Raw genomic sequence first — 20,637 nt, forward strand, 5'->3', positions numbered from 1 at the left:
AGCAGGTGCACTCTGTACATGCACACACCATTTATTTCTGAGGCTCAGAATTCTTAATCATGTATTCCCTTGTTCAAGGTAAACCTCTTGGGACAGCATCACGTTTTGATTAAATATTGTCTGCACATTTGCCTTCTCAGTAAGCCACCATAAAAAATAGCCCACCATAAGATATTGAGACTGATTGAGCTGTGGCAGAGAGGATAAAATCTTAGTGTATGGCATTGGGTACATTACTGTGGTACACTTTCAATCAAGGGGGTTGGTCAGCTAGCCATGGCTTACAGAAACAACGAAACAACTGTCCAATTGCAAATGTATTATTGCAGAAGCTTGTGTGGATTACCAAGAAGGATGCATTTGATTAAGCGGACTCTGTGATCTACTTTATAAGGTTGCTGTGAGGCTAAAGAGACTATAAACACTTTGGCAAACCTAAAATGCTATTACAAAAAGTAGAGGGGTGCCTGGGATAGTTCAGATGATAACTCAGTGTGCAGAGCCTATATATTAGTATGGGAGCACGGATTGCCACTGCCTGCACACCTCACCCAGGCAAGCCTGTCCCAGCAGATAGCCACACACTGGATTTGCCAAGGACCTAACATGTAAGGTCCAATGTTCATAGGCCTGAATATACTGGCTGTATCCCAGATTAGTTTTTCTTTGATTTCTGAGTTGGGTTTATTTTCTTGATTCAAAATCTGACCCCAACCCTCCAATTCAAAATCAGGGACAGGCAGGCTGGATATAGACTTTTTATTATGATTATTCCTTATTTATCAGTATTGCATTTATATCCATTCCACCTTTCCTCCAAGGAGCTCAAGGTGGCATGCATTCATTCATTTCCCCATGTTATCCTCACAACCACCCTGTGAGGTAGGTTAGTCTGACAGTGACTGGCCCAAAGTCACACAGTGAGTTTTTAATGGCCAAGTGGTGATTTTAACCCTGGTGTCTCAGGTCCTAGTGCACTTAGTATCTCTATACCTTATTCCACATTCTTGGGAAAAGATAAAGAAGTGAGTAAGTGGGGAGAGGGTAGAATATTTTCCCATAGGTCTGGAAATTGATGGGGTCCTTTGTTAAGGCCTATGTGGCACCTTTAACTAATTCAAGCTGCAATCCTATGCATTTCAATCCCCATGCAATGTAGTTATTGTGGTATGAATCTGCACTTAGCACGTAAGTGCCTTACCTTGATTTAAGTATTAAAAAACTTCAATGCTTAAGTGTCCACTCTTTCTTTGCAAAGGGTAAGGACGGGGAGAAACAGAACAGGTGGAGGCAACGTAACTTTTCTCAGAGCAGTGAAGCAACTGTGAGAGAAGGAAGCCCTTCTGAACCAACATAAGTCCTTTCTGTTTTGTTAAGTACAACTGTACCATAGTATCTTTTTAAGGGAGGAGGATGGGCAGAAGACAGGAACAACTTGAGCATGCTTCTGTGACCTAGGAACCCTACACAGTCCAGTGGTCACTGCCTACTTATGCTATACATTGATAGTGGAAAGTTACATACTCGAAATATATTGGGTGGAAATCCAGGCAACTATCTCTCCTCTTAGTGTTGTGCCATATGACTACATAATGCTTCCATGTGCATTTGTGGTGGGAACTTATAAAGAATGGAACGATTCACAATAGTTCAGGAACCTCAGTGTGTGTAAGAGGTGCACATGTGAATTCTCAGCTGTAAGTTGTAGTTGAATTAGTATAATGGTATATGGTTGAATCACTATGATGGTCATGTGAGGTGCCATTTACACCTGATATCTGCAGACCTGCATGTTTTAAGCCTGTCTACCCAAAACATGTATAAAATAGAGGTTAGGTAGAGATTTAAAGGGGCAGAGTTTCAGCCAGAATTTTGTTTCAACTGTTGGATATCACTGTCTCCTTTGTGCAGAAGCAATGCTACAGTATAATTACAGAACCCATTGAAGGGCAGGGGAGATGTATGAATGAGAAAGTGGGAAAAAGCAGCCCATGCAACATTCCTAGTTTACAGCAAAGTTAGTCTCCATTTGTTTTACAATATGCCTGACTTTGGGGGGAGGGAGAAAAAAGCAATGTCAGGGGAAACCTGTAACCAAAAAAAGAGAAGGGGCACTACAATACAATTAGCTAACTTGGGGTAGGTAGTTATAGAGGGTCAACTTACCATGAGAATGGGCCTTCTTTGCTTCCATTTTGCTTAATTTCTAAAAGTTGGTGAGTTTTAAGAAGTTATTTTAGAAAGCTGAGCAACCACCCACAACCACAGTGGGAATTCCCTCCCTGTAAAACCATTTCAGCAATCAAATTGCCACCTGCAAATGATGTAGTAAACTGTTATAGACATTTCAATCTATCCCTAGTTTAGGTATCAAGGAATATGACCTCTGACTGAGCCAGTGGTTCTTTGCTATTTTCTACATCCCCACGGTACATGAGTTGCATCCATCTATGTGTCTCTGTATGTGTCGATGTCCCCTCCAGACTTAAATAAGAGACCCAACCATTTTGCTTGTACCACCATTACCCACACTTATTAGCATAACAATTGTTGCCAGAACTTTTTACTGCCACTGCATTTCAGTTTCAGTAACAGATATTTAGAAAATAAATACAATATTTAGAAGTTGAAAAAAATTCCACCATGAGTTACAGTAACTATGCAATAAAATTTGGTTGATTAGAGCTCATCTTTAACATTGCGATCTTTTTTCTTCCTTTTTTCTTTCTTGCCTTCTTTTCCTTTCGGTTCCTCGTTTTCATTAATTTTTTTATACACAACATCTTGTCCCTGTCTTCTCTTCCATTCTCTCTCCTGTTTATTCAAACAAGAATTGTAAAGCATGTTGGCAAGATGAAAAACCATGTTAAATATTAATATAAATAAGCTGCAAATAACTTATTCAATAGTATTCCATGTGTTAAGACCAAATGAAGGTTATAGGAATACATTACCTCGAGTCAATTTTAAAAAAATGTAAATGTCACAGCCAGAATATGAAATGTAGACATTTACTTCTATAAGTTTCCGTAAGAGATTTGTTTTTGAAATCTGCCTCCCTTTCCTTCTTGGCAAAGAGTCAGTGAGAAAGAGGGCCTCAAACTGAAAATGTAGGTTCAAGCCTTAACTCTGAAGGTATTTTCCCCCAATCTAAAGTCACTATGAAAATTCCTAATAATTAGACGTGATGCAACACTGAAAACTTTCCCACCCTCAGATATTTTTGTCACTTTCTTTAGTGTTGTATATACCTTGCTGGGCTTTTTGTTATTTTTGTGCAATCTGTACAGCTACATTTGTACATTTATTCCTTAGTTTTCAGTGAGTTCTTCATAATTTCAAAAGAATTTAACTAGCTTCCCTTAACACCTAAAGCTTGTGTTTTTCAAGCAGATCTTAATATGTTTGGAACTACATCAGTTTTGTTTCTTACACTGTAATAATGGAAGCATTCATTTCTACAGTTCTTTACTGGCTACTTCTATGTATAAAAATATTATGTACAGTAGATATAGTATTGATTTTATGAATCCTGTTAGTGTTAGTTATGGTTAACTAAACTCTGCAGGATGTGCAGTCTAATAATTCTATTCATGTTTACACAGAAGTAAATCCTACTATGTTCAACAAGATTTACTTCTAGGTAAGGGTGCACAGGATTACAGCTTGCTCGAACAAGACTAACTGAACTTAACAAGATACAGTATCAAGTAGATATGTGTAAGGATCAGACTATAAGGAACTTGGCATATTTCTTGAATAGTAATGGAATATTGTGTACCCTCACAAATTATGCTTGCTTTACAACTTACCCCGTTCACCCACATTTTCCTTAGTCCTTCATGCCCAAGGATGGTGTACCTCAGACCAGCAAAGATACCCCATTGAATCCTGGTCCTGTTTTACCTTATGAAGCATCTGAGCCTTACTGTATTGCTAGAGGAATTCTCTTGAGAGCTAATGATAACAGCAACCAACAGCCTTGATCAATTCACAGGAGGATTCTTCTGCCAATGCAGTAGGGCTCAGGTGCTTCATAAGGCAATCAGAACCAGGTACTGGTATTCCTGGATACAAATCTGTGGTTAGAGGTCTAAGTGACCTCTGCTAGGAATGCCTTTTACCAACTTTGTCTGGTACACCAGCTATGACAATAACTGGATCATGATAACAGGAGTCCATGCATAAGTAACCTCAAGACTTGATAACTGCAGTATACTCTATGTGGGGAAGTCCTTGAGCCTGGTCTTGAATCAGGTAGTGCAGAATGTAGTGGCGAGACTGCTGCAGGGTTCAAGGCTCTTATGGTAATTATACAAATGCCTGGACACCTGGAGCTGTGCAGGTATACTAGCAAAAGCCCTTCTGCACCATCTCAATTTAGCCACTCTTGTATGGTGATTACGTTACTTACAAATGTGGGACCCCACATTTCATTCCCAGCATCTTCAGCATATTGTTCATCATTTGTGATAAGAAAATTGTCAAAGATTGTGCCAGACTTTCCCTGTTGGAATTAAAAAGGTAGAAGAGAAAAATGAGTTACTGAAGTAAACACAATCTAGCTAGATTTGTGAGCCACATATGATAATGGAAGTCCAACTATGTGTACTCAGAAGTAAGACCTGTTGAATTCAGTGACACTTATTATTAGGTAATGGAGATAACTCTCCATTGCCTGAATTTAACATCATCTGCTGCCTGAATTTAACACCATCAAGAATGGTGCAGCCTGGCTTTACCAGAAAAAGCTCACAATATAAATTGGGTGTAACATTGGATACAATTATTAAAGGTGATGCAAAAAACCCCCAAAAGCCTATGGGTGGAATTAAATGTGAGACGGAGCAAGCTCCTCTCTTCTCCCATCACATGCTGTTCTGGGGGTTTTCCTCCTCACCTCCTTCCATCCAATTTTAAGGGGCTGACAGGGAGAGGTGGAGGGAACCCCATTGTGCAAGTTGAAGTCCTTGTGCAGGGCTTCTGCTGAAGGGGCTGGTTATGTGAATACTTCCCTATAGCTACAATAGAATGCTGCAATAATGGGTGATACATGGTTTCTAGAAGTGAGATTGTACAAAGCTGCATTATTTTCTTCTCAAGCCTGTATTAAGTGGCTATCTATTTTTTTAAATAATTTATTTCCTTCTATATACTAAAACAATAATATAAAATATTATTTCCTACTATATACTAAAATAATATAAAATATGAACAAGCAATAGAAAATGGCAGCGTGCCTATATAATATTTCATTGTTATTTTGAGGAAAACTTCCTAGCTCACACATGCATAACATAGTAACCAATTCCTTCAACCAGAAATTCAACATTTTGTGATGAAAGCAAATATATACAGTCCCAAAGTTGTTGCTTCATATCTATATTAAGTTTATATTTATTCTCCTGTATTTATGTTTTCATTCTGTAGAATTTTGATTAAAAAAAAATTCAATTTCTATTTGCCATGGACTAGGTAAAACGGGTTGGAATTCAACCATGACATGCAAAGGGTACGGAATTAGGTGATTGCCCCCATTTATTCTTTAGGAAACTGTCTAATTTTCTGAAGTCTAGAAGCCAGATTCAAAATGCTTCTGTTTCCCTGTATCAGGAAGGCTTATCTAGTTACGGTATCTGGAACCTTTTACAGTGGTACCTTAGGTTACATATGCTTCAGGTTACATACGCTTCAGGTTACAGACTCCGCTAACCCAGAAGTAGTACCTCGGGTTAAGAACTTTACCTCAGGATGAGAACAGAAATCATGCGGCGGTGGCAGCGGGAGGCCCCATTAGCTGAAGTGGTACCTCAGGTTAAGAACTGTTTCAGGTTAAGACTGGACCTCCAGAACGAATTAAGTTCGTAACCAGAGGTACCACTGTAATGAAAAATGATTCTCAGATTGCAGATGTCATAGGCTTTGCATTAAAAGCCCCACATTTCAACAATATACATGTAAGTCAAAAGTAAGTTCCACTGCGTCTACCAATTTAGCATGCACCTATTCTAATAAATTCAGAATTAACATTGCATTCATACTCAAAGCCAGTACACAGGTTTGTCATCCCATCAATCCAGCTATATCATAATCTTCTAATATCAGAGGCCATTCTTCTCAAATTATCTACTCCACAATAATCCTACTCCAGAGTACATGGTGTGAAGATCACCACTGAAGCAGATTCTATAGATGACCATGCAGCCGTTTGAATTAATTGCAAATGCTGCAAATGGGAAACACAATACAGTGGTACAGTACCTCGGTTTAAGAAAAAGTCCTGTTTAAGAACGATTCGGTTTAAAACCGGAAGTAGTGTCCCGGTTTATGAACTTTACCTCGGTCTAAGAACAGAATCTGAATGGTGGAAGTGCACCGGCGTCAGGAGGCCTCATTAGCAAAAGCGCACCTCAGTTTAAGAATGGTTTCGGTTTAAGAACGGACTTCTGGAACGGATTAAGTTTGTAAACTGAGGTACCACTGTATATTATATTTTCAAAATGAATGGGCTGCTAATGCTATTTTTCTCCTGTGAATGATTCAAATTAGAAAATTAGACAGCTTTTCCCTCATAATGGTACAGAATACAACTAGACTCTGTAATAAGAATTATCTTTCCAGTTAAGGAATTATTTCTGAAAACTCTATAAAATACATACCTGTAAAATTTCTAAACCAATGACACTGATGTTGAAATACTTGTAAAGATTAGGATCAGGTGTGTATTCTGGATTATCAACTAATGGCTGAACCCATATGCCATTATAATTGGGATTTTTGATTATACGGGGCTTCCAAATTCCCTAAAAAAGAACAATTGAGACAAGCTTGAAGTTTATTTCCCCCAAAACCCAATTTAGTCAAAATAAATATTTGCTAAGTCTAGTGAAAGAATGGAATGTATTATCATCATTTGCTAAATATGTACTGACACATTATTTACAGTTTTGAGTGTGGGCCTTTCATAGTGATAATGCCAACAGAAGCTTTATTTTACAATAAGTAAAACCAATTATATACCATTAACAATGATTTCACTAGGATGGGGAAGTAGCCGTCTATATGTTGTTGGTTTCCCACTTCTCAACATCACTTCCATACTATGTTGGCTGGGGCTTATGGGAGTTGGAGTCTGGCAACAACTGGAGAGCTACAGATTCCTCACCCTTGTCTTAATTTGAAGATAATACAAGCAGTGGCGGAGGAACCCTCTCCAGCACCTGGGGTGGGGCAGCCTGTACGGAATGTGCATGTGCAGCATCCTGTATGGACTGTGCATGTGTGACGACCGTACGGGATGCGGCTGTACGTGCGCACGCGCAGCAGCCCGTATGGACGGTGCATGAGAGCGGCAGCCCATATGGACTGCACACGCCCTTGGCCGCTCTACAGTTGGGGGGAGGCAGGGGCCATCTTGTCACCCACCCCCCTAGAGGGGCAGACTGCCCCCTCCACACGCCCCTGAATACAAGTGGGAGAGGGGGACGGGAATGGAAACAGGAGGGCGGGGGGAGCTGATGAGGTGTGAATAGAATGGAGAAAGCAAGAAGTGATGGAAAGAGCAGTGAAAGTGGAGACACAACCAGGGATTTAGATAGATAGATAGATAGATAGATAGATAGATTCTTTATTGTCATTACACAAGTGCAACATTGCACAAGTGCAACGAAATTGGATGCCATCCCTTAAAAACAACAAAAGCAACACAACAACAACAACCAAACAAACCACATTCCAGCCACACCCACACCCACACCCATCAAACTCCCAGGTCACACTATCGAGTTACTGCATTTAAGAAGGCCACAGCTCTTGGATAGAAACTATTTTTCAGTCTATTTGTCCTTGACTTGATGTTTCTGTATCTCCTGCCAGAAGGCAGTAGTACAAACAGACTGTGTCCCGGGTGAGATGCATCCTGCAGGATATTGTTTGCTTTCCTAAGACAGCGGGAACCGTACAGTTCTTCCAAAGATGGGAGGGGATGACTTTTGAGCTGCAAAACTAAAAGCTACAAAACTAAAGGGTTGAAACTGATAATATAGGGTGGGTAAAAGTTCTGCAAGGACTTAAAAATACTATGTGACAATTGTGGTAATGGAAGAAAAGCATAGACAATGATTTCAACAGTCAGTAGAGAGGATGAAAAGCAGACTGGAGACAGCAACTATTTGGAAGTGGTAAAGAAAGAGAGAGAAAGAAAGAGAAAGAGGAATCCAAACCAGTGGGTCAAAAAGAGAGCAGCAAGAAAAACAGAGAAAGCAGTACCTATTTGAGGGCTTAGTAAGTGTTGGGATATAGCTGCTTGAAGGGAGATACTGGTTCAAGAGATGGCATTTAAGGCTCTTGCTGCCGTTGTTGCGTACTGAAACAGCTTGTAATCTTCCCTCTTTATCTCCCTTCCTACCAATCCCAACAAGAAGGCCTCTGGTTTTTTAACAAAGGTGTATCTTAGAATTTTCTTCATTTCGTTATATATACTCTTCCAAAACCCTTTAACCTTCTGGCATTCCCACCACATATGGTAGAAGGTCCCCTCCCTTTTCTTGCACTTCCAGCACTTGTTACAGGATCCATACATCCTAGCTAATTTTACAGGGGTCATATACCAACGGTAGAACATTTTCATTAAGTTTTCCTTCAATGTCACGCAAGCCGTGAACTTGAGATGATATTTCCAAAGTTTTTCCCATTCTTCAAAGTAGATGTTACGGCCTAAATCTCTTGCCCAGTATGTCATTACTGACTTAACTTCCTCGTCAATTAAATTCCAATCCAGTAACTGGTTGTACATTTTAGACAAAGTTTTTATATTGTTATTCAGTATCTCGTTTTGGAATCTGGAATTTTTATCGGCATATCCTTTATCTTTAGTATCTTTCCTGAACATATCATTAATCTGGAAGTAATGCAGCCAGTCGTAAACTTGGTCCTTGACCAGTTCGTACGGCTTCATTTTCCATTTTCCTTCTTTAATTAACAGTTGTTCATAGGTAGCCCAGTTAGTCCTCATATTAATCTTTTTGGCACTCATGACTTCTAGTGGCGACAGCCAATGGGGAGTTTTGGGTTCTAGCATGTCTTTATACCTCTCCCATACCTCAATCAATGGACCCCTAAAGATGTGGTTTCCAAAGTCTTTATGCACTTTCCTCCGCCCGTGCCATAAATAGGCATGCCACCCAAATCGGTTGTTATGTCTCTCTAAGTCTAGCACTTCCTTGTCTTGCAGTTTTATCCAAGTTTTTACCCAGCATAGGCATGACGCCTCATAATATAACTTCAGGTCTGGCAGGGCAAAACCTCCCCTTTCCTTCACATCAGTCAGCAATTTAAATTTTATTCTTGGTTTCTTGCCCTGCCAGATAAATTTGGAAATCTTCCTATGCCAGTCTTTAAATATCCTTGTACCTTTAACCACAGGGATATTCTGGAACAGAAACAATAATCTAGGAAGTACAGTACAGACATTTTGATTGTAGCTATTATTAGCTAAAAACTGGAAATCAGAGGGTCTACCGACAATCGAGGAATGGAGATCAAAACTATTAGAATATGCGGAGATGGATAGGATGACAGGGAAAATCAGATATTTAAAGGATCAGAGGTTCACCAAAGATTGGGAAAATTTCACGAACTATCTGGAAAATCTAAGTGATGGACAGATAACACTAGTGGGTTTCAAAGGAGCTCTGTAAAAAGAAAAGGGTACTGTCTAAAGAGAAACAGGAGAAATAGAATGAATAATGGCATTACAAACTAAGAACTGCGAAACTCCAAAAAAGATTAGTATGGATGATTTGTGGAAAGGTTGAAGGAAGTCACATTTAAAAACCTGTGAAAGTAACAATCGAATCTGTATATCTTATTTTTGTATTTTGAATTATGCAAACTAATAAAAATCATGCATTGAAAAAAAAAAAAGAGATGGCATTTAAGGATGGGGGACTTGAGAAATACAGACAAAGCCAGATGAAGGTAGATTCAGGAAGACTGAACAGGAGAGTAGGTAGTAAGATAAAATGCCTCAGGTTAAACATGTTACTTTTTTGGACCAGTGGGCACACTTTGAATTCTGAGGAAGTGCTGTGGGTGACTGTTACAAAATGGCTGCTATGGGGGTATGACATAAGACAAGATTAGAGAGTGCAGTCACTGCTGCTCCCTCACCCCTGGACCTCACACAAATGCTATATGTGTGACTCCCCCCCCCCCCCAAAATACATCTCTCTCATCATAGAATATCACTGAGAAACCCCACCCGTTAGAAAAGTTCCTCCATGGGTAAAGGAAATGCCTATTTTTTGAAAACAAAACCAAAAACCAAAGATGCTCAAAGGAAACAAACTTGGCACCAGGTAGACAATCCCTGGACTAAGTCATACTCAGAGACTTACTGAATTCAATGGACTTGACTAACTTAAATCTATCAATTTAAAAGGCTCTACTCTGGGTATACGACCCACACTGTTTACCATCAAAGTCTTTGCATTTATTATTATGCAGACCTATACCAAGCTTACTCTGTACTCCGGGTTTGGAACCGATGGTGGTGCCCACTCTCCATCCATTTCTTCATCCCAGTCATCTGGCTTCGTGACATTTGGGTCAGGAATTCTTTCTGGCTGATCCCAATCCTAAAACAGTATGCATTCATATAATCAATAAAGATTGTTTTCTCAAACATGTATTTTAGCAGCAAGATAATCCTGACAGTTTATTAAAATGCTTGCTCATTTAATATCACATTGACCGATTAGTAAGTTGAGTTCCGTGTTGGAAGAGTAGCAAAATATAAATGTAAATACATAAAAATAAGTATTGGTTATTATATTGTTTTCTGTTATCATCTAGAATTTCATATGTTACCACACTTAACAAGCTTTTAGGTTCTGTGGCATTCAACAAAATTCACTGCAACTACTACCAGGCATGGAAATTTGTTTGTATGAATCCCGTGATAGACATATACTGTATTGAACTTTGTGTTGAACCAAAGGTGAACTGTTCTAGAAGCACTGCAAACACCATCTTGGTAGTCAATATAAGCCCACAATTAATTGGTAGTTGATGTAACAATGAGCTCATGTATATGTTCATACTCACTTCCTTTGATATAAGTTAATTGGCTTGTTTTGATGTTATCCTTATCTGTGGGCTTGAGGTGCTGGGCTTTGAGTCCAGAATGGGGAACTATCTATGAGACTTGGGTATTTGCCATCTATGCCCTCATCTGGTCAGGTGAAGTAAGAAGTCCTGGCAAAAGTGACATATGCTGCTTTGTGTATAAAGAATGTATAAATGTTTGCTTGGGTGCAGACATTTGTCTGTAAAGGTGAAGACAAATGTCACTGAGATGCAGAATTGATTTTAGAGTTTAACCCAACTCAGCCCCAGGCAAGTAAATGATCATATATTGCCTCAGCTCCTCCATTTGCTAAATGGAAGTAATAATTAGCTACCATTGTGAAACTGACTGAAGTAAGAATTATTTAATAATAGAAATAATAGAAAGGGAATGATGGATATCAGACTGTTGTTGGAGCAAATCATAGAATTATAAGCACAGCTGCAACACCCACTGACGTCAACTGAGACAACAAGAGATGGTCAGTGGACAGAATGCAACTGGGGAAATAGACAGCTTTAATGTACATATATATCTATATAGAAAGAGAAACCATGATACTGAAACTTTACATCTGGTTTCTTGTCCATGGGATCTTCAATAAGCTCCCTTTCATCCCAGTAGTCGGGTTTTGCCATTTCATGATCAACTATCTTCCTTGGAGGAAGGAAGTCCCAGTCATCTTCTAGATAGCCAGCCTCAGCAACATAATTATCAACTTTCACTTCATATGTTAAATCTGGACGTAGTATCAAAGTGTAGAGATGGGTAAAGTCATCGGTCTCGAAAAATAAAAATAATAAAGATTATTACATAAGTAGAGAGTTCTTTTCTCATATTCCAAACTGACTGCTGGTTTTTCCTGTTAAATGTTGCAACAGAATATAAACTAAATGAAAAAAATGGCATACTGATTATCTACTCAATCACTGCTTGAAGAGTTTGGAGGCCAGAAAATTGAGGACATGCCATGGTACTTATTATTGGTTGGTGAGAGCTATTTCCCTTGCTTCTTGGGTTGTGTGTCAAAAGTAAATGGTGCCTAGGATGCAAGAGTGGCAACCATAATGATTGGTGCCCATCAGCCAATGTTTGTTCTTGGCTACAACTTAACCATGATACTGGGTTCAGAGCTTAACCATGATCCTGGGTTCAGAGGACAGATTAAACAAAACTTTGGCTTAGTTGCTGCACCACACTCACCTAAAAGGTCCAGGGAAGAGCAAAGTAGAACAAAGCTCCAGCATGCTTGCATGGTCCCAGTAACAATACGTACCAACAAAAGAAATGGAATGTGAAATCCAGACTTGTAGTTGATTTCCCTGAAACAAACCTGCTGCTCATGTTCTCTCCAAACAAACTACAATCTTGATTTAGATAATATAACATGCCAATGCTTGTAGCTTGTTGGTCCTGGTGCAGTGTGGTCAGGAGCAGCAGTGAATGAGTTGCGGTGAATCAGTTGAGGACTTTTTGAGCAGCATGCACTAGCACTTTTCATTAACATTAAACCATAGTTAAACTATCCCTTACTCGCCAACATAATTGTAATATATGTTACTATTGGTTTCAAAAACACTACTTGACCCAGACTTCAGCTATGGGTTTTTCACTGTTGCTTGTGTGTGGAAAGTAGAATTTTAGCAAGACAGAAAGATACAAAAAATGCAATTAGTAGAGGAAAACTAGCAACAAAGTTTAGAAATCAACAATGCTGCTCAGATACCAAAAAAATACTGATCATACCTCGCATGTGATGTTTTTTTTGATCAAGTAATAATCATCTTTATAGTTGAAGATAACCTGCACTATCTTTTTGTCTTCTCCACATATATCTGGACCTAGGAGAAAACAACAGTGCTCTAAAAACCCAATTGACTTGGATCAGAATTCCACCTGCACAAATATAAGTCAGTAAATGATAGTTTGACCACTGATTTAGAAATTGCTGTTAATAGTACTTTCTTCTTCTTCTTCTTCTTCTTCTTCTTCTTCTTCTTCTTCTTCTCCTCCTCCTCCTCCTCCCCCTCCTCCTCCTCCTCCTCCTCCTCCTCCAAACGTGGAAGGTGACGTACTTACTTCCTGTCCCTTGCAACCAACATTTTAATATTTTAAAACCATTTTAATCCCACTACTTAATCCCACTAACTCTCAAGACAACATACATGGGAGATGAAAGAGCAGTTTTCAAAAATTGTAAGTAATAAGCAAAGTGTTAGACACATCGATTGCCAGCAAGTTTAAAAAAAAGATGTCAAAAGGGTTGATAGCTACTACTTTCAGTAGCTTTTAAAAAGTTCAGATTTATGTTCATGGTCTAATGCTGTGTATAGCTAAATTAAATCTTCAGAGACAATATCAAATGTTGGCACCATACAATGGGGCAGCAAAGGCGAGCTGTTGACTTCATGCCCTGCTTGTAAGCTCCCTGGAAGACTTCACCCTGATCCAGCAAACTTGTTGTCAGCTCATTGAATATACTTTGCAAAACATAAGGAAGCAAAAATTGGCTGTGTTTGCCCATAATGTTGTTGTTGTTGTTGCCCATAATACTGAGCTATTAATTATGGTTTAGTAAGCTAACCAGTGCACAAGGTGGATGCATCCCACGTGCTCCCACTCTGCTTCTTCCTTAGTTGAGTGGGGAAACAAAGCATTGAGCTTAACATTCTCCCCAAACCAATTCTTGTGGTTTTTCTCTCCAAATAAACAATGTTTGGGAAATCAAGAACTTGGCTTCAGATTTGGTTTTCTGGAGAAAAACAAACCACAAGAGCTGATTCAAGTGTAATGATAAGCCATCTGCTCTGTTGTGTATTTCCTCACTTGACTACAGGAAGAGTATGGTAGGTGCTCTTGAGCTTTGTGCACCAGATAGTTGACTAAACCATAAGTTGGCATTGTGTGCAGCCACTGATTCTCACTGATATATACAGTGATGCAGACTCAAAAAATATGAAAACAGAAATTTCCTTATAGTGCTAAGCCCAATTATCTCTTGGCTTGCACTGTACAAATGGATATGCTTTGACTGCTGACTAAAAAGACATGTTGAGAACTTACCAAACATAATATAATATTCAGAATCTTCATTCATAACCTCTTGAACCAGGTCTGCAGAATAAAGTTTAACATAGGCACCACCACAATCGACATGTTGGTCATATTTTACTGTATACTGAAGCACTAACGTCTGACCTTCATTGTTGAAGGGCGGAAACCTTGCTGACACTGCATAATACTTAGTGTCTTCAGTTGCCTTCAGACCTGTAACATTAAATCAAAGATCTAGAACTATGGTTTAAACGACTTATTGTACTTTCACAAAATCCTGTCCTTACTATGGATATAATAATATAACCGCAAAAACTGTCTGGCATTATGTAGGATATGGATATTAAATAACCTCTTGCCAGTTATACTGTTAACAAGAGCAGAAACCACCAATATACAAAATACTGCTGTTGATTACTCTGGGAAATTAGAAACTTGCATAAATATTAGTCAAGAAGCAAATTACAGAGCCTGTACATCGATCGGGAAATAAACAAAGAGAAAATGGAGATGTCTGGAAAAAGGGAAAACAAAAGTTCAAGCACCTATAACCACTGATTGTTGGTGCTTGAACAGAAAGCCCTGTGCAGCTGACAATCAGCTGATCATTGGAGCTTCAAAGTGCAGTCAGTCCCAACAATCAGATGGGATTCGCTGCAATAGCATGCTTCCCATCCCCCCAGAGGAAGCAGTCTGAATTCAGAGCACTGGAAGAAGTGCTTTAAACCCATGTCACTTTATACGTAGAGGGAGAAATGCTGTTTTTAGGAGCATTTTCCCCTCTGCAGAGACTTTGAAGGGACTCCCTATAACCACCAATCAACAGTCTCTTTGAAGGCATGCTTCCAGCTCCAATCAGCTGACAGGCACTGAAAGAGCTTCTTCAAAAGTGGTTGCTCTAACTACTGATCAGCTTCTTCTTTTAACAATGTCAGGGAAACAACTGGTAGGTAGCCTCCTACTGGTCAGATCCAGTTCCCCACTCCTGCCTTAAATCTACAGGGATCCAATTTATCATCTATACTAGCACAGGTGGCTAGGAGTGCCTTTTGTAATTTTAGCTTGACCCTATCTTAGGAAAAAAGTAACACACTCACTGGTTACATCCAGACTATGCCACTGTACAGTAATGCTCTCTCTATAGATCTGTCTTTACTTGTAGCTCAGAAAATCCAACTGGTATAGAACGCAGCCACCAGGATCTCATGAGATTTGGGCATATTGGATCATGTTACACTTATTCTACACCAATTACATTGACTGACTGTTTATTTATGGGCTCAATTTAAAGTGCTGATTTGACTTTTAAAGAGCTAAATGTGTGGGATCACTTTACTTGTAGGATCTATCTGCACCCATACAAATTTGCTCAGACGCAGAAGCCCTACTCTCTAGCCCACCACTAGGAATCATAATGACAGTTTGGCTAGTTTTGATACTAGCCAATATTGTGTCAATAATGGAATAAAAGTGAATGAAGGCATGCATTCAGTCACAATTCTCATTTTTCACAAACTGGGGGATGGGAGAATGCATTATTTTACCTTTATCTTTTTCTCTATCTCCATAAAACCTTCCTGATGCAACACGAAATTTACCATAATCAGATCTATGTTTAGATTGAACCCACCGTTTCTCCCATTCATCTGAAAAAGTGAAAGAAGTAGCAATGAGGTATAGCAAAACAATAACATGCAACAACTACTTCACATTATGTAAAATAGAATGAATATTTTAGGACATACAGTGGTACCTCAGGTTACAGACGCTTCAGGTTACAGACACTGCTAACCAAGAAATTATACCTCGGGTTAAGAACTTTGCTTCAGGATGAGAACAGAAATCGCGCAGCGGCGGTGTGGAAGCAGCAGGAGGCCCCATTGGCTGAAGTGGTGATTTAGGTTAAGAACAGTTTCAGGTTAAGAACGGACCTCCAGAATGAATTAAGTTCTTAGCCCGAGGTACCACTGTACAGCACTATGCAAATTAACTCATGGCTGCACCACACATGGACTTAACAGCCATATAACAAGCAGTAATTTTCCAGATATTTAATCCAAACCCTGAACTGCGGTCAATGTTAACTATGGTTTGTTTAAACCAACAACAAAATAACTTCACAGTTTGAAGGCGAGTTGTTTTAAACCAACAAAACTAAACAATAACCACATTTTTTCAATCTGCATAACACAACAAGCTGTGGTTAAGCAAAAGCAGAAGCAAACAGATTCTGAACTTCCCCTTGTGCTACTGTGCCCAAGGAAGAAAAGGGAAGGAAAGAGCATATGTATCAGAGGCAAACCATCGCTCAGTCTCATCATACTATACTGTGGTTTAGAGTGATATTTGAATGTGGCCACTGACAAGGAATAATACTAGAGCACTCATACTAGAGCACCTATGTTTTTCTTAAAGATCATTCAAGTGATGCAACCTTCATCATGGGCATAAAACCTGGCAGCAAACCTATAAAGGCATTCTTGATATATCTTGAATTACATTTGGTTAAAAACAACCTTACAAAAGTATTTTACTCAAGAATGCTTAGCTGAATATCACAAAAACCTATATTTAACTCCATCTGGAGCTAGAGAAAACTGCTCAATGATCCCAAGAGACCACTCGCTACATGTTGAATCATGTTTGTGATTTGCCTGGTTTATGTCATGTTTGTAACACTGATCATAGGGCTCAAAATTCAAACAAATGTAATATAAACCAGATTCAATTATTTTTCAAGCCATTTTGTAATGGACTTTCAGTACAAGACTGGTGTCATTTAGTATGTCTTCTAAAGAAAGGGTACAAACAGGCACAATAATAAATAATAATAACACCTGTACTGATCTTCCCATGGGATAGAAATAAGAAATTGGAAGAAGGGAGGAAATTGTATGGGAGGCAGATGAGGACATGTAATATACGCTCTCTTCCTAGGAAACAGCACTAAAAACCTTCAAGAATGATTAACCAGAATCAAACTATTAACCAAACCCAGAAACCTAGTACTGCGAATGCATTTGCTTTTACCTCCATATAGAGCAGCACTATAAATAAAATTGCAGTCTGCTTAGGAGTTGTTAAGAAGAGATATTGAAATTAGGACACATAGCACAAATTTTAAAGCTGTGCAGTCTCTTATGCAGGGAAACACACTATACTATATCAGGACATCAGTTGCTTCTGAATGTTTCAGAACAGACAGTAAAAACTATTTCTATCTGGGTTACCTTTTCTTCATATTTAAACAGATGAAACTCTTAACTTTGGATACATCCTTTTATAAATTAGCTGTGCTCTAGGATTCCAAATGCATCAGCACTGACTCCTCATGTTCAACTGGTTTATCTCTGTTCCTTCCATGCATCACTCACAGTGAAATCCTATGCATGTCTATTCAGATGTAAGGGCCACTGAATTCAGTGAGACATATTGCCAGGTAGGACAGCAGGACAGCAGCCTCACAATATTTGCAAGACAACTGTCTTTAATTATTAGTTTTCCTAAACTTGGGGGGAAATTGCAAAAGGTCAGTCTTCTCTTTCATGCTTCTATCCTTTATTTTTTTCCTGTAGCGGTACTGAATGTACTGATAGTTTAGAAGACGGGATACCATACAAAATAGATATTTCATACTGCTTTATCAATTAATTTTATTATTAAACAGTAAAAAATGAAATCAAACAAGAATGCAACTCTTTAGAGTAAGGCTACATAAATGAAAGAAGATTTGGAAGTCAACGGTTTCCTTCCAGAACAGAGAAACAGCAAAGTATCACTTACCTTCATCATCAAACTCTTCCCTAAAATACTCCTTTATTATTGTATGCTGTGGTGTCTCTAACATAGTAGAAGGGCTATCATCATTGTCATTGTCAGTTTGCTCCCCAAATACCAGTCCTATCAAGAAGGTCCCTAAGTAAATCAGCTGCATTTCTGGTTTCATAGGAACTTAGCGTTCTGAAAGTGGTAGGAGGCTTCTTTAAATTGCACTGAGAAGACTATAGTAACACCCCCTCTGAAATATTGTCCCACTTCTCCTAATCTACAACCACAACAGTCACCACACTGATAATCATGCTGAACCGAAGGGTCTTTTCCACTGGTTAGAATCCATGAATAACTGAGCTACAAGGACCAATCAGAAGGGACCACGCAATTGTGCTAGCACGGAAACTCCCTGGAATGTCTCAAAGGAAATGGATTCTGAAGACACAGGTGTCTGGATCTAATTCAGATCAATTCACACCCAGCAAGCGTATTGCCTTCTTACTCGTCTACTCTTTGAAAGTATTGTTAGCATTCTGCCATTTGAAATATATTTGAGAACGTAGCAAGCAGAACTTTTTAGAATTCAGTACATCATAATAGCTCACCTTGTTTTTGTAAGTAAATATACTGTATTCATCTCAGTCAAAATAGCCTCAATCCCAACTGAAATGTTACCATTCCCACACTAGATTCCCTTTTGAAAATAAACTAAGTGGTTTGCAGCATTCTAGAAAAGAAAAGAAAAAGCTGCTCGTGACAATTTGACTACATTGTCATTGTTGCGGCCTCTACTCCACATATTCAGCTAGTTATCAGTGTGTATACCCCACTCACATAAAAAGGAGTAAAGCTGCAAAGCCTTGCATGAGTAATCTACAAGAGCAGGAAGTAGATTAGAAACTATGGCCGCAGTCCTAATTCCACTTACCTGGCAGTAAGCCATATTTAATTCAGTGGGACTTAATTCTTTGTAGACATAGCTAGGATTGCAACTTTAAGCAGGAGTAGCTAGACTATGTTCCTTCAGGTGCTGCTGATCTGTAACTTCTATCATCCACAAATACTGATTAAGGCTGATGGGTAGGTGGAGTCCAGCAATGTGTGCAGGGCCACAGGTTAGTCATCTCTGAACTAAAGGAATTAGAGCAGATACAAGCTTTATATCACTATGCAGAATCACTCCTCTACCATATAATTTCTAAACAAGATTGCAACCAAACACAGGTGGCCAACCAGAGGACCTCCAGATTTTTCTGAATTACCACTTCTATCATCGCTGCTCATTGGTCATACTGGCTGGGGCTCAGATTTCCTAGGCCTGTTATAGTTGGTGATTATTCACTGTGTTTCTCTAATTTGTATAAATCCAGAGTAATTCCAGTCATGCTAAATGTTCAGACCAATCTCATGCATGTTTACTCTGAGGTAAGTCACGAGTTTAGGATTATAGCCTTAGTATATTAAAAAAACACCTAATTCCATTGAGCATGCTTAGGAGCTGATTAATCATTTCACATAAAAATTATGTTGGTTGTTATTATTAATTTGATTTATAAGCTATATAATCCCTAGCTATATAATCCCTAGTGTAGTAAAATAAGACCTTTGGAGCAGGCATTTTTTAAAAAAAGTTTTTTATGAACCGCCCTAGTAGGGCAGTAATTGTTCCTTGACAATTTGTCACCTGATTTGGCACCTGGGGGAGCCTGCCCCCTCCTCCCCTTCCTACGCCCCTGCTGACAAAAAGCATAGTAGATTAGGGCAATCCAATCAGAACTAGAATGTCTGCAAAATACCTTTACAGCTCCAGGGTTCAGAGAAAACTTGTCAGTGCTGAGTGAATTCCACATCTGTAGTGGGAACAGGATAATAACCACCGTCTCTATTTGGAGTGACACCCAAATGAAGTTCTGTAACTCCGAATGCGCTCGAAAGGAGTTTCAACGAGGCTTTCTTCTAGGTCACGTACGTGCAAGCAGAAATGCAGCTTTTGGCATTTTAGGCCCATACTGGCAGCAGCCTTAAATGCTTCGCTATACTTTGAGACAGCATCTTAAAAAGCAGAGAAAAAACCTTGCCGACAAAGGTCCGTATAGTTAAAGCTATGGTTTTCCCAGTCGTGATGTATAGAAGTGAGAGCTGGACCATAAAGAAGGCTGATCACCGAAGAATTGATGCTTCTGAATTATGGTGCTGGAGGAGACTCTTGAGAGGATCAAACCTCTCCATTCTGAAGAAGATCAAACCTCTCCATTCTGAAGGAAATCAGCCCTGAGTGCTCACTGGAAGGACAGATCGTGAAGCTGAGGCTCTACTACTTTGGCCACCTCATGAGAAGAGAAGACTCCCTTGAAAAGACCCTGATGTTGGGAAAGATGGAGGGCACAAGGAGAAGGGGACGACAGAGGACGAGATGGTTGGACAGTGTTCTCAAAGCTACCAGCATGAGTTTGACCAAACTGCGGGAGGCAGTGGAAGACAGGAGTGCCTGGCGTGCTCTGGTCCATGGGGTCACGAAGAGTCAGACACGACTAAGCGACTAAACAACAATACTTCCCCAAGACTTTTCCAAAAACCCTCGTGCGCCCCCTAACTATTATTATTTTTGGGCCCCCCTCCACCTTGCGTCCCTCAGTACACAAGTCACGCCCCCATGCTCTTTATCTCCTCCCTCTCGTTAGCAG

The 20,637-nt window shown here is 39.4% G+C and overlaps 1 protein-coding gene across 1 annotated transcript; it reads right to left on the reverse strand.

Moving 5' to 3' along the window:
* Positions 1-745: 745 nt before the first annotated feature.
* On the reverse strand, positions 746-18,229 carry LOC310846248 (calreticulin-like). Its single transcript, XM_083742512.1, has 9 exons — positions 17,966-18,229; positions 15,727-15,828; positions 14,192-14,395; positions 12,875-12,969; positions 11,701-11,910; positions 10,524-10,637; positions 6,660-6,803; positions 4,415-4,507; positions 746-2,814 (listed from the first exon to the last, which is right to left on the reverse strand). Exons 1-9 carry the CDS (start codon positions 18,126-18,128, stop codon positions 2,680-2,682), a joined length of 1,260 nt encoding a protein of 419 aa, XP_083598638.1. The 5' UTR covers positions 18,129-18,229; the 3' UTR covers positions 746-2,679.
* Positions 18,230-20,637: the final 2,408 nt, after the last annotated feature.

Source organism: Podarcis gaigeae (genome assembly GCF_964106915.1).
Source record: "Podarcis gaigeae genome assembly, chromosome: 6".
Taxonomy (NCBI): Eukaryota; Metazoa; Chordata; class Lepidosauria; order Squamata; family Lacertidae; genus Podarcis; species Podarcis gaigeae.

Excerpts from the sequence above, each read along its gene's own strand:
- LOC310846248 (XM_083742512.1), bottom strand. The coding sequence starts at position 18,128 with ATGAAACCAGAAATGCAGCTGATTTACTTAGGGACCTTCTTGATAGGA. Across the intron at positions 10,638-11,700 it reads CCATGGACAAGAAACCAGAT|GATTGGGATCAGCCAGAAAG; the intron begins GTAAAGTTTCAG and ends ATACTGTTTTAG. Across the intron at positions 2,815-4,414 it reads AAATGTGGGGTCCCACATTT|GAGAGAGAATGGAAGAGAAG; the intron begins GTAAGTAACGTA and ends TTGAATAAACAG.